This window comes from Idiotropiscis lumnitzeri, chromosome 3 (assembly GCF_059441095.1).
Source record: "Idiotropiscis lumnitzeri isolate Australia: NSW breed Sydney's pygmy pipehorse chromosome 3, RoL_Ilum_1.0, whole genome shotgun sequence".
NCBI classification, from domain to species: domain Eukaryota; kingdom Metazoa; phylum Chordata; class Actinopteri; order Syngnathiformes; family Syngnathidae; genus Idiotropiscis; species Idiotropiscis lumnitzeri.
In genome coordinates this window covers 13,214,756-13,237,783 of record NC_142393.1, presented here as the reverse complement: position 1 = coordinate 13,237,783, position 23,028 = coordinate 13,214,756, and the positions used below count along the sequence as shown (strand labels likewise).

Sequence of the window (23,028 nt, the reverse complement as noted above, 5' to 3'; positions counted from 1 at the left end):
TTAACACCCACGAACACATTTAAATTCCCACGGAAGTCACTTCTAGCACGTAGCGGCCAAACAATCAGGAATAAAACAAAAGAGGAAAAAAAAATCTCATGCCCTGACTTGCTGTTGATGTTGTAAACTGTACAATAATAGCTGCATTTACTCTTTTCACTTTAACTTTTACTTGAAATTAACAACGTTTTTTTTCAAAATAGGATCCATTCCAGGATTCAAAGCTATCATTAAACTTTAAGTAACATTTTAAGAGTTTGCAGTGTTATAACTCACTTCATTCACACCGACCGGAATTTTCCTCCCAATTCCATGGCCCTCACTAAACTACCATTAGCAAATAAGTTAGCCATGACTGCTGTGTCATTACTTGGTGTGAAATCTTGCCCGCTTCAGGACCCGGAAATGTTTATTTGTGTGTGATAGCCTGGGACCTGCGGGAGTGAATGACATCATTGCTAGACAAGACCCATTTCTTTCGTACAGAAAGACAGTGGGTGTGGCTTGCCAGACACTGCACTCCCACAAAGTGACAAAGGTCCATCAATGGTCACTGCGCCATCTACTAGGGAAACATGGCCATTGCAGGGACAAGATGAAATGAATGATATTGAATATTTGTTTTAATTTTTTTTAGTTGGACCAGTTCGGTGGGCCGAATCAAAAAGCCGGCCGGCTGGCCGTAATTTGCCCATGTCTGGGATAGACTGTGTTTTGATATTTTGGAAGACCCGTGTGAGCTGGTGCAGCAGTGGCACACTTAAAACAGGGTGTTTTGCGCTATTGTGGGCGTGAACACAGCTGACGGGCACTAATAGTTCTTGACATGGTTGAAGAAGACACTGATTTGCGTGAGTCCTACGACCAGTCATGGCACGCAAAATACATTTATAAGGAACTGCTGGCAGGCCTCCGGGAGCGTATGATGTATAGTTGGCTAGGAAAATCACAGATCTGGGAAGTGGGCACCCTCCACACGGAACGCACGTGTCCATGTGCAAACCCATCCCATTGCCCTCCATACCTCTGCCTTGGCCAGTGAGATGTTTTTAAAAATCTAAAATAGAGACGATAATAGTAGTAATATATTCAATGAATTGATTTCTGCAATGATTCAGAGAACGTGTTTAAATTCACCCAAATCGTGTTACTCTCTGCGCCAATATATAGGGTTGGCTCCAGCAAGCGTAAAGTTCAGCCTATTTTCAGCCACCAAACTGACCAGTGCACTGTCCGCATCAAACGTCAAAGAAAATACCCTCAAGTGGCCAACAACCAAAGGGAACAAAATGAATTAACCAAATTCCCAAACAAGCACATTGTGGCTTACGTTGGCACGGAAATCAGAATACGCCAGCTTTTTACGCTTGAGCGTAACTCCTTCAAATATAGAGCCCACTGTTCAACGATGGCCTAAGCAGTTGCCACTCTTAATAATATGTGGGCCTGCTTTAATTGTGGATGTGCTTTCAAACCTGCAAGGTCTAGCAAGGAGCCGTAGCAATTTCCCATCATGTTCTTCTGTGTGCATTATTTGTCTTTCCTCTCTGGACATCCTGCCAACTTCTTTTATTCACTCCCCGTTATAGGCACACACACGCACGCATACACATGCACACACACACACACACCCCGACCTGAGGCACACACACATTCTGTCTTATACAATATTCACTTTGTTTTCAGCAAAGCAGGGGGTCACTTGAAAACAGAAGCGCTCTCACCATCGGCCTTTTTTTGAGACGATCGCATTAGTTCTCAGAGTCAAGAGTTCTGTTAGTTTTGTCTCACCGCCTGTGAATGAATTTGCGTGTTTGCTCCATTGGCATCGCCTTCAAACCGATACAAAGAAGAGTGTTGGTTGTTCTTGGACCCAGCGGGATAATCTGCTCGACTGATTGACTAGAATGTGGCAGCCATTCTTGTTCTTGAGTACCTTTTTTTTCTCACTTTGACTCTTCTTTTTCATCAGTCATTCCTTTTCTTCTTCTTCCCCCTTGGTCATGTTACGCTATAGCACGATGACAGCAATTTTTTCTTTTCCACCGGTTGATTTTTTTTAAGTACTCCCAGACCTCTGATTGAAAACCCAGCATAGGAAAAAAGGGATACAATGTGCCAAAATTCACAATAAACAATAGATCTTCATCTTCAACCATATACAGTGGATCCAGATGGAACTTGAATATGTTGGCATCCTCAAAATGACAATTAACGGTTGATGAAACAATTGCTCGTAAAAAAATAAAAATTTTGAGGTGATGTGAGTGCCACCACAACGTTCCTCGTGGACCACTCCGGGTTTCTCTGGAAACAGACTTTTGGAAACGCAACTGTATGTAGCAGTATTCTATTGTCTGAATATTGTAACAAAGAAAATATCCACTGACTTCTAAATAAACATTGCCTTGTCAGAGGCAGTGAAATAATAAAACAATAAATGTATACGTGGAAAAATAAAACAAAATATAAACCAGCACTGTCTATAAAGTAGGCCCATACTAACAAACGAATCCTCTTGCTTCCTTTGAACCAAGTAACTATTGATTAACTGTGACTGTATTATTTGACAATGCTTGCATGTGTGGGAAGTGGTCGTAAAAAGTCAGGTTTTTTTGGAGTGATTGCGACATTACTAATGCGAGGTCTCAAACTCTGAGAAGCCATTTGTCCAAGCTTTCTGCACTTGACACACCCTGAACACAACACTTCAGCTCTGCGCTGATTTATTGCTTCTTTATTTGGATTGGATGTGCAGCGTTGATTCAGCAGCTCACCATGCTTCTCATCGGTCAATGTGTGTGTCCAAATTTTATTATTTTTTTTCAAACACCACTCAACCGTGCACATCAATGTGAATGTTGTCACAACATCTGTTCCACATGTGACCTCCAATTCTTTCGGATCTGGCTTTTTTTTTTTTCCAAATATGAAACCTTCCAAGAACATAAGTTGGTTAATTGAACACTCTAAATTGCCCGAGGGGTGACTGTGTGTGTGAATGGTTGTTTGTTTATGTGTGCCCTGCAATTGGCAGGCAACCAATTCATGGTGTACCCCGCCAACTGCCCAAAGACGGCTGGGAGAGGCTCCAGCACGGCTGTTCCCAGAAGAAGCAGTTCAGTAAATGGATGGATCACTCTAAAAACACTCAAAAAAATAACCCAATTTGGGTCAAAAACTGACACAAATTGGTTCTGTTTGGCCCACCTTCTTAGGTTGTTTTGAGCAAAACTACCCATTTTTCTTGGGTTATTATCTGGGGGGGGACAACAGAAATTTAGGTCAAATTGACTCACGTAGTTTATTGGTCCATTTGTTACCCAAATTGGGTTATTTTTGAGCGATGGAATGGATAGAATTATAAATAATGACTTCTAATGCCAAATTATTGCCATCATAAAATGAACGTATTTATTATTTATTCCTTCATTGTCAATACTGAAGGGGAACTGCAACTTTTCTCACAAATAAAGGTTAAATGATATATAAAGTTACATACAAACAAACAAATTGACCAACTTGAGTGGATGATGACATTAACCTTCTTTACAAATGTATTAAAGTCATGGAGATGGAAGATACAAGATTCAGTATACATGGAAGATGAGAATGAAATGTAAAATATTAAACAAGCAGAGACAACTGAAGTGGTGATCAGAAATAAAAAAGAATCAGGGCCAGAAAAAAAAGGTTTCCGAGAGGTGGCGTCAAGCAGGGCGGTGAAAATGAAAGTTGAGAAGGACAGATGTAATGATCATGGGTGATGAGCTAAGAGCCTTGGCTGTGTTTTGCTTGGCCCAAAAGACTAATCAGATGTCTCCCGAGAGGAGAGAAGTGTTCTCTGTATGTGTGTGTATATATATGTGTGTTTTATTACCCTGACATGTAATCGTGAACACAGAATTAGTGGCGAGTGGCTGTTGCTTATTCATTCAATATTTAATACATAGTAATGACTAAATTCCATTCATCTTCAATCCTACCATCAGGGTCATGATTTTGGATGAGAGGCAAAGTTGACCTTGAACTGCTTGCCAGTCCATTAAACACAGTATAGACATCTATTTCAATGCATATTCACGCCTGTATGGACAATTTAGAGTCGTCACTGAACCTAAAAGGAATGCCTTGGGAATTTGAAACTGTAGAACATGCAAACTCAGACCAGGAAGGAACCTCTGACTGCAAGCCCAACTCCAAGCTCCACTTTGCTGGACAAAAAAATGGAAATGAACGAGTCTTAAAGTCTTTATGGTGTTCGAGTTGTTTCTCTGTCTTTCCCGTAAACCACAGTTTTGATTCACTTTTCGTTAAAAAGGGGGTCAATGCCTTTGAAGTGATTTTCCATTTCAAGTCTCAAAACAGGGAATGCTTGATATAAACCAAAATCAAACCATCACAGTTGTTGCTTACTTTACTGCATGTCCACATCATGTCTCGCCTTGTTGATGCGTTGAGGTCAAAGAGGAGTTCGCCGTGAGAAACAGTGACAGGTTGCCAGGAAATCCCAGGATTTACTCTGTCATGACATGATTATCAAGTCTGTGATTTATTTCTACAGGCTTTGCGAGGAAAAACAATTTCCTTTTTTTTCAGATTTCTTCTTCTCATATACAGGCCAATATATTTTAAAGGCTTTTTTTTTTTTTTTTACTAAATCAAACCTGAAGTAGGAAATGGCATAAAATATTGCGGGGCTAACTGTTCAGCATTGCGTGCAACTGAAACAACATTACTTCTTTGCATGAGACTGCCACAAAAAAAGCGGTGTTAATACGAGACCAGGTGATGGAGCTAAACGTGTCAGATTCCAAAAATTCTTGCCATTTTGCAAAAATAAATAGCCAAACTAAGACATTGTCAATGAACGCTAGGTTTGTCAGTGTGTGTGTGTGTCTGTGGAAATCATATGTGAAGGAGAAAATAATTGGAAGAGACTTGAAGTTTGCTTAGCAAGGATGACAAGAGGATTGACTTAAAGAAGACACCATGTGAGTGAGTGATTCTGGCATGCAGTTTATATTTTGCAGGCATACAGGTTCTAAAAAAATTCATATACCTCCCCCTTCCACCCACTGCCCCATAGTTCAGTCTGCAGCTTCACACAGTTCAGGATCCCGCCAATGCCCAATTTGTACACGGCACATGTCAGCATGAGATTTGAACGTGAACCTTTTCGCTCCCTCAGCAAATCCGTCAACTCCCCGCCAAAAGTGCACTTTGTAAGAGCATCTGCTTTGTATCACTTCATGGAAACTTATAGCCAGGGAATTAATACAGTTTCCATGAGTTGATACTCCAAACCAGTAGAAATGTTTTCCTTATGTCTAATCAGTGTTAATGACATTGGAATAAACACAACAAGAGCATTGAGAGAATGCAGACAGCCAATAAGGTTTAAACATTGATCATGTGTGCGTGTGGGTGTCCATTTCAGGACAAAATAATGATTGGACAAAATAATAATTATAATAATAGCCCCAGAGCACAAACTTTTGTTTAATGCTCACCTCAGGATGCTATATATATATATATATATATATATATATATATATATATATATATATATATATATATATATATTTATATATATATATATATTTTTTTTTTTTTTTTTTTTAATGACAGTGGCCACAATATCTGAACAGGAAGTCATACCCATCATCCTTTCACTGTATCCACCACCCTAAAAGGAAAGGACATTGTAACAAGCAGGCATAAGCCAACACAAATGAGCCTTTTAAGGGGAAAATGTGGGCACGTTCAAGTCGGTTGTAAGGAATACATTCTTTGTAATGCAGAACTATGTGATTGGCCTGTAACCAAACAATAACAGCAAAAAATGGTTTTCATGTAAGGCTCACTACTGTATAAAGAATGCTGAATAATTGGACTTCCACTATCAGAGCACTTCAATATCTCTTAAGATAAATGCTGTCTTAAACATTGTAGAGACACTGCTCTCTGCAGCACATGCCGTTTGAAGCTGTTACAAGGTCAAATTGCTATACTGCTTTAAGCACTATCTAGTTGCAGCATGATGACAGTTCTGCTAGCCATTCACTAGGACATGGGACAAAGAGACCAACATATGCACATGTAATCGAGAGGAAACAGATCACTCTCATCTGCAGATATTTGGATTTATCAAAGAAAACTAGTTGAGACACAACTCCAGGAAAGCTCTATTGATATTTCATTCGTTTGCATATAAGCCTCCTGACTCATCAGTCAATGTGAAAATGGGAGAGCAGCACTGAATGGGAAGGAAAAAATCCTCTTGTCCTTCTTAGATTTGACACAACCCAGCACATTCAGGCTTTAAGCTCACTAAGAGGACCCCTGTAAACAAATCCTTGAATAAACGTTGCGCATATCTTTGAAGTGGCCGAGTCTACGCGATACCATCGCCGAGCTTTGACACGTCCTCAGAAACCAGGCCCTCTTGTGTGTCACTTTCGGTTTGTCGTGGTAGCCTGCGGGGAACTGAGACGCATTGAAGACAGATGTAGAGTTCTCCCTTATGGGTGCCTTGAGACACCCTGCATACGGGCTGATGGAAATCGGAGAGATAACTCCGTGAGTGATGAAGGTGAAAGTGAAAGGAGACGGATGGACAAGCACGAGGGATGAAATTCAAGACGTATTTGAGAAGGTAAACCACTTTGAGAGAGGACAAATGAAACCAGAAAGGAAATGGATCGACTGAAGGGACTAAGTTAGGTTAGTACAGGTTGGATGGATGGATAGACGGATGGATCAATGGACAGACAGACAGATAGACGGCTGGATGGATGGTTGATAAACAGACAGATGGATGCACGGACAAATGGATGGATGGATCAATGGAAGGATGGATGGATGGATGCTGGATTAACAAACAAACAGATGGATACATGGATGGATGGATGAAGAGATGCTGGATCAATGGACGGAAGGATGGATGAATGCTAACTCAACGAACAGATGGATGGATGAATGGGTGTAGGAGAGTAAGGCTAGGGAGGTGTTGCGTTGTAACGACAGATAAGCTGCAGATAGACGGCTGGATGGATGGTTGATAAACGGACAGATGGATGCACAGACAAATGGATGGATGGATCAATGGAAGGATGGATGGATGGATGCTGGATTAACAAACAAACAGATGGATACATGGATGGATGGATGAAGAGATGCTGGATCAATGGACGAAAGGATGGATGAATGCTAACTCAACGAACAGATGGATGGATGAATGGGTGTAAGGAGAGTAAGGCTAGGGAGGTGTTTCGTTGTAATGACAGATAAGCTGCAGATGTAAGCTATTAGCTCATTGTGCGTGCGCGTGTGTGTCACTGTGTATATGGGTGTATGTCGATGGCAGTGCGGTTTTTGTCCTTTGCAATTTCAGTTGACGCTGGACTTGAATAGGCTCCGTTGCAGTGACTGTTTTGGAATCTGTTCAGTGATAGCACTGCTATTAAGCTTGTTATAAAATCATGCTGCTTGTTTTTCCATCGGTCACACCAACATTTTTTGGGACGTACATCATGTTTTTTAATAATAAAAAAAATAAATAATAAAAAAATCTTCTCATCTTACAGTAGTGTAGAACTGCAGTACATCATACCAAGTAACACTTGACCTTCCCATATAGAAGAGTGCAAAATGTGGTTAAAAGTGTCAAAACTCAGCATAAGAAACTGAGCATTGTCTTGAGAAAGACTTTTCTCCCCATGAAAAACTAATTCTCACTGTGACACCTACAGACCTGTAGAAGACACATGTTGCTACATGTAAGTGTAAATTGTGTCGCGCTGACAAGTTTGACAAGTTAGTCCACGTCACACATCCTCCCATCATGACCGCCTGTCATCCCAAAGTTAGACTTTTTTCCACACTCCTTGGAATGAGCAGAGAGTGATAAGCATGACAAGCGACGGAGTGCAAGTTGGTGTGTAGAGACCAGATGGCGTCTCCTGTTAACATGAGTATGTGTGCAGAGCGTTGAACAGATACTGTACACAGGTTGAGGTTAAGACGTCATGCTCACAGCACACCTCTTTGTTTAGACACAAGAGATTGTGACGAAAGAATCTTCCATCACACACACAAAAGGAATTCTTCTGCCTCTATTTATTAAACTAAATGGGCAAAAAAAAAAAAGGAGAGTATCAAAGTTCAAACTGTCTGAACTTTCATCATCAGAATTAATAATTTAGAACATTCTAAGGTTCCTAAAAAAATAAATAAATTTAATCCGCAAAGAGGTAAATTCTCAAAAGGATGAATTTGCAAGTAGACAAGAGGATATTAATGGGACATAAATCACCAAGGCCAAGCCTGTTCCTTTCCAGTCCTGTAGGTGGCAGTAATGTGTGTTCAACTGCTTCATACAGCTTTTTTTTTTCACTGCAGCTTTATTTGACAAAAGTCATAAGACAGTTAGTGTTCTACTAACCAACACACACTCCATAATCTTTTGTCTGGATTGAAAATACAACGATCACTATCCAAAAATAAATAAATAAATAAAAAAATATTTATGACTAGTGTTTCTTCCAGAGTACACACAGTTAAGCCCAAAACTCATAAACACCAAATTGTCAAAATGGTTGTGAAAAATGAAGAGGAAAACTTTGATACGGCTTACAGACAGGATCGCTACACACATTTAAGGGTAAAATGTTAGTTTCATCAAATTCAGATGTGATATAACACCATGTAAAAGTTCTCAAAGAATCCAGAACAGAGCAGCCTCATGTTGAACAGTTCCTGACCTCATTATATTTGTTCGGTTTGCTACTGTCAGTTTTAGCACATCCATCATCAACTTCAACATTCTCTGGCTTGTGGCTACATCTTCCTGCTGTTCTTCCTCCTTGTTATTTTCAGACTCAAAGCCTCCCTCTTTGCTCTGACCTTATCTTTCTCTTCGCTTTATCCCTCATGTCTCGGCTTGTGCGCCGCCTGTTTTCTTCTGCCAGCAGCTCCGATGTCAACTTTTTGAAATTGCTTTCATCATCAGTGAGCTTTATAAAAGCTTCGATATGCGCCGGAGAATGCTAATGTGCTTTTGTAATGACATTTGGTTGTTGCAGTGTCGTTAAGTATTAAGTACACGTTTCTGCACGGGTAATGAGGTCGATGGTGTGTTTTTGTGTTCGTAGTGTGTGTAGTAGTGCGTTTGTGTGGAAAAAGAGCAGCATGCAAATAGAAAAGGAAATAAGACAGAAAGGTCCTCCATTTTCTACAGTTCTTTTTTTGAGCGATCAAATGTTACACCACCAACGCTCCCGCCAACCGATTGCCACCCTATTGGATGTGCTCTGGCGCCAAAACAGAACGGCCCTTGCTAACCACATTTCCACCATGTTGCCTTGCAATAATGTAAATCACGACGCAAATTTTATTTAATCCAAAATGAACACGCACCCATAGGATTTGGTGCATCATAGAAGATTTCATGGCAGCCTAGGCCTGTTGGCAGCTTCACGACGGGATTTCTACTTTTACAGATTCTGGGTATTGCACGTTATATGACATAGAGGCCTTCAGCGATTTGAAAAAAGAAAACATAAACATGAAGCCTAAAGTACCCTTAGGTGTTAAAGTGGTTTTCTAAGTGTCATTCCTGTGATTGACAAGTGATCAATCCAAGGTGTTCCTTGCCTCTCACCTTAAGCCAGTTAGGATCGACTCGAGCTTTTCAGTGATCCACGGCAGAATAGGTGGCAAAGAAAATGGACGGAGATGGAGATTTTGTATATTTTTGTCTGCAAAGCTCCACTGATGGACAAGGTGTCAAAGAGGACGTTGGGCCCCTATGCTTCAGTCAGTGTGCCACTGAGCGACTACTTTTTCAATGCGAGTTTTGTGTGCGTATCATCCCCGTGATGAGGGATCGACTGAAAGCTGATCAGTCCAAAGACTCTGAGGGCTTTGCATTCCACTGACAGCTTCTCTCTCCACATACTGTCTCGATGAGCGTGTCAACAAACCTCACCGTTTTTTTTTTTCTTTGCAAAAGCAGTATTTTGGATCACGTGAGAAAAATGTACTTTTATAGACTGGATGTGTAAAAATTAAAGAATTAATGATCAGTCAATGTAGCGCACTCTCATAATGATTATCCGTTGACTATTTTTGTGGTCGACTTATTCGACTCGATTGACTTTTTTTCCCCATCCCAACATTCACTTTTAATTTAGTGGTTTGGGTTTATATCGGTGCACTCAACGGATTGCATTTTATGGTAATCATGGCTAACGCTTTAGTGTGATGGATGGCTCAGTAAATGCAGGAATAAATAAAAGATAGAGCATAGATTGTTTGGTTGTTTGGATCGCTTGTGGTTCTTTGTTGATCACATTATGATACAATAGTGGTGATAAATGCCATAACATATTTTTAAAATAATACGCTAGAGATCATAATGGCAGCTTTTTCCATAACTTCATGGGGACTGAGTAGGTTATTTGCAACACTTCAAATGGGGCTGTATTGGATTCCTCAAAACATGGCCATGAACCAAAAAAAACAAACAAAAAAATAAATAAAAACAGAAATTTGGCTTTTTTCGCACATTGCAACAATTGTGTGTGCGTATGTGAGAGGAGACGCCCATGTCTGGTTGATCTTGAGTTCAAATTTGCTCACTGCCACTCCTGCTGAGTTTTTGCAACAACCTTTTAAACTTTTAAGCTGCTGCCAAATCGGGTCAGGGGTAACCAGGTGCATGCGCTCTCTCCTGCTCCCTCTTCAATAGATAAGTGAATGTGTGGGAGCTTCTCTACTATTTGTCTTGCACATTTTTTTTCCTTCTCTTTACCCAGCATGATTTAGTATTATTGGATGTAAACTTCAAGTTTGATGATATGACCCCGCAGTGGGAGTTGTGTTTCCTGGTCTTGGTTCAGTGGCTTTCACTTTTTCTTTTAGGGTAGGATTTACTGTGTGGCTTTATCGGGCAAGGAACCATATTTGGTCAATTTAGTTCATTTCTAAAATGGACCCTCGGCCCCTTACTATAAAGCAAAATTAAGAGACTTCTATGAGCGAATCAACGTAAAGAAAAATGACAACAATACAGCTGGTAAAATGAAAGGTAATACTCTATAATAAAATTGAATTATATTCTGATGATGCATCAGCAAGTCTTGAAATATTCTCCAGTAATTACGTAGCTATGTATAATTTCAAGGCGCTGTATTTTAGCTCTTAAAAAGACATGTCATATGTAAAGAAAAGGCTATCCAAAATGTACTCCACATTTCAGACAAGGCAGAGATCGCTTGAACGCTCCGGAGTGATTAGTAGACTGCAGCAACAGTTGTAAAGTCGTATAACAGATGCACTCCTGCTTTGGTGAGCAAAACATCATGTGGACATGTGCATGCCCACAGGAATTCTGTTCGCGAGTGCATCTGAGTGAAAAGAATTTACATGTAAGTCCGTTACTTGGCCTTGTACTGAGTTAAGACCACATGTGCATAAAAGCATGGAAAAAGTTCAATCACAATGAAGCTCTTTGCTGTGAGTGCAAAGATGAGAAAAAAAATGAAAACATTGAGGAAAAATGAGTGACACGTGTGTATTGACACAATGTGTTACCCTCCTAGCCTCAACATTTGTGTTTTGATGATTTAGATGTAAACAGACTCAGTTGTTAGATTTTTTTAATGCATTGACACCATTTGCATACACAGTCTTGTAGGTAGTACCCCAAAGTGATACTTCAAACAACGGTAATTCTAATTTGGTGTGTTCTTATTTTTTTTTCTTGTGTATGCAGATCTACTGTCCACCAACAGGTCATCCATCTTCAGTGGGCATCATGGCCAACTCTCACTCTCAACTGTTTATCTGGATGAGTACCGTGACCGTCTCTTCCTGGGGGGCAAAGACGTCATGTACTCTCTCCTGCTGGGACCAGCCAGGAGCGAGTCCAAGGAGGTAACATGTACAAATTACTCAATAATACACTGTTTAATAAAATAAAACACTCGTAAGCCATAGTATGACTTTTGTTTTCGTTTTTAATAATCGAATAATCAATACCATTTTATTTTGCATTGGTGTATTGAAAAAATGTTTTCCTGATTACTGTTTATTAAATTAAAATATTAATCTAAATATTATTGTTTGTTTGGTATTGTTTAGTGATTAAAAAAAACAACTAAGCAGGAATTAAGCTTTTTCACGCGGGAGGAATTGATGTACTCACCAAACTTTTAACAAATTCAGTAATTGTTTCGATCATTGAGTTCCAAAGTAAAGCAGTTGTTTCCAAATGTCCTAGTTTGATTAAAAACAAAAGATAATCTGTCTGCTTTCATAACGGATGACACAAGTCAGTGAATAATTACTGAGAGGCTGAAATCACAGTTTTTGGAAAGCAGTGGCGCTAAACGATGACTCGATTATTAAAATAGTTGTTAATTAATTTGCTAATCGATTATTTGTCGATTAATTAAGTAATTTTGACGCCTCTAATGATAATAAGGTACAATTCAACTTCTAGTTTATGACCTGCCAATTGGATTGTTACAGAAAGAGGTTGTACCCTCCACCAACTTATCATCATATCGTGCTACTTTGAATACAAAAAAAAGAAACAATAGACAAGAAGGTGCACACAAATAAACCAAGAAAGTCTCCCAATTAAAAGGGTAAAAGGTCGTAATATCTGAGCGTTATATCTAATCCGAGTCACCATAAACATGAATTAACAATCATGAATAGCTTTACCGCAAGTTGGAAGGATTGCATCTTGAAGCATGAGTGTGTCATAACAAATCTACTACGAAAACAAAATCATTCTATTAAAAATGTGTGATATGAACGGGTGGGTTTCTTTTAACATCCCAATTTTGGCATCTCTCCAGGATGCTTGGCCTTCTCCAATGTGGAATCAATTAACGGACTAAAAAAATGTTTGATTTTGAAACTTAACTGCTTGAACATTCATCTTGGGAACAACTGCCGTGTTTATGCCACCGCAGGGGCACTGCGGGGGGAATAGCGAACCTAATTCCCAATTCCCAATTCCAATGGCCCAACACAGACAGTCCTGTCCTCAACAATTATTAGGAAATAGTACATTGAGACCAAGATCTCTATCTTCATGCATGTTTCAGTGGGATGCTCTTATGAAACAAGATATATTACACATCTTTGTTTCATTTGAAGTGGAGAAGGTCATGCATTGTTGTTATCAGCTCTGAAAAAGTGCAAGAGTTATTACACCTGTGTTTTACTTCATGCGGAGTGTTTCGCATCTCGGTGGGAATGAATGAGTTGAACTCAAAAGTTCAACTTTCCGCACCTTTTTCCACTCAACTTCCAATTGGCTCAACCCCAAAAATCACGTCACATTTTGAACACATCGGTTGATGAGTGATGCTGAACAACAACGAAGAAGGAGGAGGGATTCCTCTATTAACTTCTGTTGGTCATAGTAAGGAGGCACAATTTACTGGTAAAGGGACTGAGGACAGAAAGAAAATGGGACCGCTGCAGTCAAGCGGAGAATGTGGAGGATAATCGTATCAAGCTAAAACCCGCATGTTTATTTTTGTCATTTTTTTGGGCTATGTATTCGCAAAACTAACAACAACATGGAAATGACTGATCTGCTTAACCAATCAACACCTTGAAGTGCTTTATGTCACCTATATAACCAAACTCCCAGAAATACTCACGTGTAAACTGTCTGTCGTTGCAAAGGCATCAATAGAATAATGTTCCGCTCATAAACTCAATATTGGACACAATGAAATACAGCACTTGACTGAACTATGATTTATAAACTGTAAACGGGAACACTTGTTTGAGCAGATTTGCGCAATTCATCTCATTGGCTCAATTACGCCAAGTGTGCAGCCACAAACTAAACAGATCTGTACAGTGTAAAAGTCATTTGTCCCCTATAAATCAAACCACCGATGTTTGGATAGAGGCAGTGTGTGGACCGCAAGACCTTGGTTGCATACCTCTGATTATAATTACAGCAATGAGTAAACGTGGATTCAACTGGTTACACCATTGGAAAAAATATCTGTCGTTATAGAGACCATATCATTGAATGATTTGTATAAAAGCAGCAACCTGTGGTTATCATGTCTGCCTCCCAGTCAAACAATCTGGGATAGAATCTCAGCTCTGACTTTTCTGTGTGGTGTTTGCATGCCCAGCCTTCCTCCCACATTCCAAAAATTTGCAAGACATTTCTCGTTGGTGTGAATGTGAGAGTGTGTGCCCCTGTGTGTGCCGCCTTCTCAAACATTGGCTGGGATCGGGTCCAGTTTCCTACGACCCTCATGGGTGAATGGATGTTTACAAGTTGAAGTGAGATGGTTAATTCAGTAATTAGACGGAGGAAGTGGGCAGCCCATCAAGATTGGGAGTATGACTGACTTGCAATCAAGATTTTCTGGCTTCAAATCTGGGCTCAGGCCATCCTGCGTTGACGTTGCACTTTCTCCCACATTCCAAAAACATCCATATTACGGTCAATGAAGATTCTAAATCTGTGGTTTCCAAACCACTGGGCCGTAAAAGAGGTCAACAAGCTAATTGTCTTGGTCGCATTGCGACGTATTAAACATACAAACTACGTTATGGAGTTGTATAAAAAAAACTTTGGGGACCACTGTTCTAAATTGCCTGTCTGAATGTGAGTGTGAATAGTCGTTTGTCTAATGTGCCATAACGAGGACAAGCATTATACAAAATCGGAGGATTCATGGACAAGCTAAGTCAAATATATTATTCTGACCGTTAACAGCTACAAGAGCACAAATTAAACAGCAGGTATCTAAGCAATGATTTGTTATAGATTCTAAGGGTGTAAATGTCAAGAAATACAAGCGGGGCTGATCCAAGTTCTTCTTTTGTACAACGTGATTTAGTGCACGCCGGTGCTTTTTGTTAAAACTCCAGTTTGTTTAAGCATCTGGCACAAGAACAAAGACTGTGGCTCTTAATGGTTTTGGCTCGCAGGGACGGTTTGGTTGCCAGATATCAGGACAAGGTTGAAAAGAGTGAAAAGAGATGTCTTTGTGACCGTCCGGTACTTCTCATCTGTTTCAAGCTCTCGACAGATTAAACACAACATCTGCGATCAAAGGACGATGACTTGTGACTGATGTCCGAGGGTGGATTCAAAGTTAAAGAGACCTTGTGGTGACATTTTGAGAGTTAAACAGGAAGGAACTTGGATGACTGGTGGAGGTCAGCCATATTTCTCGCAGGGTGGAGATCTTGGACAACTAGGGGGAATATTGCAGTGTAGCAACAAGCCAAGGAAACTGGGCCAGATCTGAACTATTCCAAGACTAGCTCCATGTGATAATGCCATGAAATCGTTTTATTCTTTCAATTCCGAAGATTGCACGACCCACTTTTGGTCACAAGTAGGACACACCAACGGATGCTAAGTCTGTTTACAAATTAATTAGGAAAAAAAAAATGACCATGGAAACCTCTGGGTTCGAGATTGTGATGCTTGGAGATCTCCAATTTGCTCGACTTTAGAATCAAATCGGACTTTAGAATCATCTGATAATTAAATGGCAAATAATGAGTTGCACCATTTAAAATCTTTAATAACACTTCAAGAAATGTCGTAATTTACATTTTCACACTATTGTATGACTTCATAACGACCTCACTGTGGTAGTTTAAAAATAATTTGCCTGACACCCTCCCAATCAAATCTTTGCGGGTGCCCAAACACACACGATACACAATCGTCTTGTCACGCACATCAGGACCGTTTGTTTTCCTCCTGCGGTCCTCATGTGTCTGTTCAGAAAAACAAAGCGGGTTACAAAAACGCTGGTGGTGTGCAAGAAACTGCTGGATTTCACGGAACATTGAAGGTCAATGTTGAGATAGCTTTCATCTGAAATCTGATGTCAAAGCATTTCGTGTCTAAATGTTTCATGGTACTTGTAAAAGTCACATTGTTGTGGTTTGGGGTGTTCCCTAATTACGCATTGTTTGAAAAAAAAAAAAAATGAAATCATGAAACCATTCATTTACATTACACACGATTGAGTCAAAGGCTCAGTTTACCAAAGATTGTTTCAAACTGAAAATGGAGAAAAATGTAGATGGTTCAATACTTTAAATAGCAAAAGCTAACAAACAGTTACTAATATTGTTTTGCCAGTTGTTTAGATGCCAGTGAAACATGTTGAAAACAGGTCTGAAAATGGATCATACTGTGACTCTTTTTGATCTCTGTAAAAAGGAACACATGCAGACTTCTGTTTCATGTTTATTGTCAGCATGAGTAAATTATGTCCCAACCAACAATGGGTGACCAAATCGCTTTTCTAGCGTTTGTCTTTCACCAAAGTGTACATTTACTACACAAAAATGGATTTTGATACAAATTGAAGAGAATGAAGCGAATGTGCAGTGTTTTTTGTATTTTTATTTCTTTGGTCTGATGGAATGGGGATCATTTTGACAACAAAGTACAGAGACGAGGTGCAGGTGGGTAGAAAGTGCAGGCTGGGGTTGATGAGACCAAAGAAAAGCGAGCATAGGACACACTTAAAGTAAGCACGTGATTGCAAACCAATGAGAACTACGTTTTATTCATTTTTGTGGGGAACTAAAGAGTCATTTTTCTGGTTATTGCTGTCTAAAATTTGGAACATTTTTTGTATTTTGAAATAATGAAGCCTGGGATCAATCATTTGCTTCGTCATAATGTTATTACTGGACACAAAGTATGTCAAATTCATGAAAAGCTTGCCCAAAACGTATCAGGCTCACTGTGGCTTTTGTGTTATTCCATTTCATCAGAAATATGCAATGTTGGTATTTTACACTGTTTGACGGCAGAGGCAAGATGTCTTCAACAAATTTCTCATTTTCAATTCAGCAAAGCAACTGCTTTCGTAGCATGTCATTATTACTCAATCTCAAATAGAGCTCCGATATCCAGCATGACTAACGTCAAAACAAAACAACCCCCCGCCCCAAAAAAAAAACATGATTTCCCCCATGAATCATAAAACGAATTCCGCTACGGTTGTAAAAGCAGCAGCATAGCAGAGATAGCATTTCCATATTTGTGGTATATACCACAATCAATGCATAATAAATGAGGCTGGCTACTTTCTGGTTGATGACTAAGTGAAGGGTTATGCTATCATCATTTGGGATGGCAGACTATTCCATAATTGAAACCAGATTGAACGGAATTAAATTCAATAAAATCTTGTGTCTCCAGATCCTCACCAAAAATGTAATCATGCTTCAGGAATATCAGTAATACATTTTTATTGCTTCATTCTTCTTTTCTTTTTATCAAATTCCAAAATGATGACGATGAATTTAAAAACGAAACTAGAAGCAGCCTTAAACTTTTTCATACTTTATATATGCCACAAAAATGTAGTCGTGAATGAATAGAAAATAATTAAGATATTAATTTCCAGTCTTAACACATGAATATTTTTCCCCATTAAGGTCAAATGGACTGCATGTATTTTATGTCTCAAGTCAAGTTAACCAATTAAATAAGAACCACTATCGCTCTGTCTTTTCCCCTCACAGATCTATTGGCCGCCATTACCTGGCAACCGAGAAGACTGCATTCAAAGGGGGAAAGAGCCGCAGGTAAGTCATTAACGTTTCATGTTGTCTGTTGCTTGTTGGAATAAAAAAAACAGTAAAAAAATGTGTTGATTATTTGACTACATTAATCCCAATATTAATTTTAACAGCAGATCAACACCCCATTAATGTGCAATAAAGACATGTTTTTTTAAGGGGGGAAAAAGTATTATTATTATTAATATATATATTATAAATTATTATTAATTATTAAAAATTTAAAACCCATTTTTCTGTCCAAAAAGAATAAGAGGCAAATTAAAGGTTAGCAGATGATATTAACACACATTTTTGGGAGCGGAATCCAAAATTAGTTTAGCTTAGTTTTTCCTCTATCACGTCAAATCTTTGAGCCATAGACGACCCATTTCTTGGAAAACAAAAATCATGAAATAATTGTGTATTGGTAGCACTGACCTATTGGGAGCTGCACACACCTCTCAATTGTGACTGCACAAACAAGTTGGCTCGAAGCTGTAGAAGAGGCCATTCGTAATCAGCTTTTTACTACAGTCTTGCTGTAACTAGTTGTACTTATATGCAGTGTAAGCTGTGAAGAAAAAACTGACGTGCTGTAAAAAAAAAAAAAAAAAACTGACTGCAATTTTGGAAACCGCATGCTAATTTTATTTTTAATCAGCATAAAAATCTAACTGAACATTTTTTTTCCAAATTGTTCCCCATAGTAATGGGGCTCAATATGTTGCGCCGTAAGGGGTTTGGACTGGGCTCCTCTGGAATGTGCCACTGACATCCAAAGTTTCCTAATGAAAAGAAAGCATCAAACGAAAGCATGGAGTGCTGTTGTCAATGATGTTTATTGGTTTTGTGCACGAGCCAGGGGGGTGGCAGGGAATCTCTTAATGAGGGCTGAACATGGGACTAAGATAAACATAAATTAAGGGACATATGCACGCTGTCGCAATAAATAAGGCATTTGCGGAATAAGAAGCAAAACAACAAATTACAATCTGATCTGAGTGAGTGAGTGATCGTCTTGAATGGGATGATATAACGTATTTTCTGGACTATAAGCCTCGACTTTTTTCCTAGATTTTGAACCATGCGGTTAATAAAACGGTGCAGCTTTTCTGTGAATTTTTCTGTCACCGGTAGGGGCACTCTATAGTTCAGAAAATACGATAAATAAATCTCTCTTTTTTTTTTCTCTTGGGTCTGTTCTGTTTTAATTAGCAAAGTTGTTGCCGTGTTAAAAGGCACTTTTTTAACAATCAGTTTATGTACCATGTATCATTCTGTACATGCAGTAAACAACTGATTTTCTTTCCAACAGAGAAAACTGCCTGTTGCAGTTTGTATATATATTGTATATATATTGTATATAATGTTTTGTTTTGTTTTTCCAAAGGAGTTGCTGCGGCTTATACGCGAGTGTGCCTTATGGTCCGGAAAATACGATAAATTAAATTCATCCCATAACATAAAAACTATGAGGAAATGGGGGGAAAAAGGACATTGGCCAATATTACAGCGACATTTTGGTTAAATGTGGTCTTAAAGGCACATAGAATACACAAATGGGTACTAATATTGCTTTAAACAGACAAACACGCAATCTTTAATAATGTCATGTGAGTGACAGAAGAACACTGTGACTTTTTAGGCCCCACCTTGCGCTCACTACATGACATCTACCAGCCACCTCCATCTGGAACATGTTTGAGGGGTGTGTGTGTGTGTGTGCATGGACATGCGTTGTGTTTGAAGTGGCAGGTGTGTCTTGTGTGTCCCATGTCAGTTTTTTGTTGATATTTCCTCTGAGTGTTTGCTCGCTGGGATTAGGGTAAGGGAACTATGAGTGGATCCTCCTGTAATTTGATGGTTTGGAGAATCAAAGTAGCTATGGTATGTATATATGATGAAATTCACAGCATTCGTAGGTATCGAAATGGCAACCTTTTATATTAGCGCCATGCTCCAAATATTTTAGCTATCTCGGCATTTTAACCCTGGAAAATAATTTCTTCCAATGCAACACTGAAAATAAGCAGATACTCATCGTGGATTGTGAGTAGAAATGAGCATTTTGCGCCTGATACCAAAACATTGAAGGTCAATCCTCTGAGCAGTCTTCTATGTGGCAAGCACCAACTCAAGATAGCCACTAACGTTCAATTTACCTTGTCTTGCGTTTGACGTGGTTACAATGGTATTAATACCAATGTACCTTTATAACGTTAGCAGTGCGGAGGACTTAGTCTCTGTTAGTTATGGTCACCATAAAATTTGTGGATTGTTGAATATTCCTCTTCAAATAAAGCCAATAATTATCAAAACTGCTCCACTCATACAAAAGTTATTCCGAGCCGTACTATGGGAAAAATATTTCCGACCAACAAATTGGATGTCGACCTGCATCCCCAAATAGTGTTCAACCCTAGAGGTTTCGCTATCTCGAGCTGAACTTTCAGCGAAATTCCTACTAAATTCTCATGAGAACATATTGTCCAAATATGTTTGACTGCACAGATGGCTTCTCGCATTCCCTCATGTCTCCTTGCTTGCCGTGCTTCGGAAGGTTTTCTTTGTCAAAGCTGATGGATTACTGCAGTCTTTCAACTATGCAAAAGAAGACAGCAAGGACCCCCACACTCGGACACACTTTTAATCTCATTTGTTTGCCGTCTGCATGTGTTGAACATAACTTGACTTTGACGAAAAGGGAAAGGGGTGGATAAGGTTATAGGCCTTCACATTGTTTCTCGGTGTGAAATAAACGCCTCACTGGTATATAGACGATGTTTAGTTTCGATCATTCTGTTGAGACAAACAAAAACATGACTTTGACAGTATTTGGTAAAAAGATAAATTATCTTGGGGATGGGAGGGGTGGTCGTTGTTTTTGCCAACGTTAGGAACTGCGTCAGCACCAGCCTTCTATAGACAATCGTCCACCCTCATTAACATCCATCCATCCATTATCTGTACCGCTTTTCCTCACTCGGGTCGCCGGGTTGTGCTGGAGCCTATCCCAGCTATCTTCGGGCAGTAGGCGGGGGACACCCTGAACTGGTTGCCAGCCAATCGCAGCCCCATTAACATTTTAATGATGAGTCACCGCCTCTCGAGCTTCAATTAATCAATTAGAAGAAGTGTCTTCAACTAAGTAGTGACAGTTATGTGTCGCCCAACCTTTGACCACCTCTAGCCACAAATTCTGGGATAACACAGAAGGTAGCAATCCTTCTCGACTATTGTTAGCTTTGACTTTTATTCATAACCTTGTCCAACAGTAGTTATATCTAGCCATCCTCAAATGTAAGGCTACATTTGAAAGATTTGTAAGGATGTGGCAATAAAGAATCTGTTTGAACTATGAGGGACCAGCAGTGCTTTATGTCATGCATACTTTATGGGTCTAGCGCTCCTTTGCACAAATGATCAATGCTTAACAGTTCATGTACATTATAGTATCACAGAGTAAAAAAATCTATAGTTTAGGGGACTTGGATATCCAAAGTTTTGTCAATACAAAGTCTAAGCGGAATGTTTGACTCTGTGAACCTCGCAAAACTATGGAATAATTTACTGGCTGTTTTCAGTAGATTTTGCGAAAAATTATTGCTTCCACTTCATTTGGCATCATTACTAAATGGTTTTACTGGTGGTGGACTTGAAGCAAAGAGGAGAACTGGCAAGCCCATGCAGCTGTGGAAGTGCTTCCATATTTGTCTTTGATCTTGTTCATCCATTACGACCATTTGACTGTCATGTGGTGCGTGTGTGCTCTTGACTTATGTCAGTGTGTAGTAGGAGGGAAACCACAGACCTGGGACTCCAAATGATTTGTGCCTATATTAAGTTAAGTTGGTCTTGACAGCGCTCCTGCTAACTGCTAACAGCTGTTAGCATAGAGCTATCCATGTGGCTAGAAATATCTCATTTAAACATTCCTTTACTCTATTGATGGATAGTGTAAAGCGTCCCCTCGTTATGTCTGTTCATATGTTTTATTTTTTTAAATATGTTGGTGTGTAAGACTATTCATTTGTATCACAGGATTAATTACGAGGTGTTTGCTATTGTGAAATTGTGCATGATTTGAGCGGGGAATTCGCAATATAAATTTTTCCGACCACCTCCCGTACTTCCACCAGGGACATTCTGAAACATTTCCTAGGCCAGCTGTGGAACTTCGACTCTACAGTGGCTCTACTTTATGCTGGAATCGCCCATTACACGTTGCCTACAAATTTGTCTTAAAGGCATCTGAAATAGACATCTGAGCTCCCTCCACTGACGTCTCCTGATGTGGAGAAGGAATAGCTCTACTCTTATCCGAGTCATTTGTCAGATGACTAAGCTCTTCACTCTAACCCAAGTGATCCAAGGAACTTTGACTTTGGGGTCTATTTGCCCTCTAAGAGGGTCTGTCAAGACATGCTAAGTCAGACAAAGAGTGAGTCAAAAGTCAGAGGACAAGTGAGCGTACCCAGTCCAGATGTGGGGCATCACCATGCACCTGGCTAAGCCCACATCCCCTGTAGACACCAACTTTGTCATTACGCTCTTCTGTCCAGCCAGCCATGTCCATGTGAAAATGAGCAAAGTTAATTTAGTTCTTGAGAAATAGCTTAAATTTTCAGTTTTTGTCACTTCCGAACTGTCATGACCCGTTCAGGTCATGTCATGTCTTTGTTTTGTTGTCCCAGCTGAGTGGGGGCGTTTCCTCCAGCGCTCGTTCCCTTCCCTGGTCATCGTTGCATGAGAGACGCGCGCCCACCAGCCACACACCGGTTCCCCATCAGCCACGCAGCTGTGTCACATTGACTGTAATCACCCGCACTACTTAAAGCGCTCAGGACCGACGGCTTGTTGTCGGGACATTGCTTCCTTTCCCTGACTGTCACGACCGCTCCCTGATATCGTTCTCGTTCCCGTTCCCGTTCCCGGTCCCGTTCCCGTTCCCGTTCCCGTTCCCGTTCCCGTTCATGCTCCTAGTTATTTGTCGCTGTGCCTGTTTCCTCGTCTAGTTTAGTTCTGTCCAGTCGCGTTTTGATCATCCTTATTGTTTTTGCACTTCGTTACGTTTGTTCCCCCGAGTCATTGTTTGCATTAATTAAACTCCCTTTAAGTTACCCTTTGTCTGGCTTCCCTGCATTTTTGGGTCCTCCCCCACCTCGCTACAAGCGAGCCTAACACGAATCTTGTCCAGTGCACTGATTCGCGAACTAACAGCCAATCACAGTGCTCATTTAACCTGACAGCCCGACCCGATTCCAACAACGACTCCGACTTTCCGATGTTGCTCTCTACACAAAACAGACTTTCCAACGGCCAACGGCAGATTGGTCTGTTGGGGCCTTAAGAGTCATGAATGAACTCTTCCCATTGTTGCTGTCCGCCTAATCTAATTTTTCATCATTCTCCAGGAAGCAGAAAAGT

General features: G+C 39.9%; 1 protein-coding gene across 1 annotated transcript in view; it reads left to right on the top strand.

Moving 5' to 3' along the window:
* sema3g (semaphorin 3G) overlaps positions 1 to 23,028 on the top strand; it is a 47,031-nt gene that overhangs the window by 4,678 nt on the left and 19,325 nt on the right. Inside the window, exons 2-3 of the mRNA XM_088289858.1 lie at positions 11,780 to 11,940; positions 17,563 to 17,625. Coding sequence (XP_088145984.1) covers positions 11,780 to 11,940; positions 17,563 to 17,625 — 224 coding nt within the window. The remainder of the gene's footprint in view (positions 1 to 11,779; positions 11,941 to 17,562; positions 17,626 to 23,028) is intronic.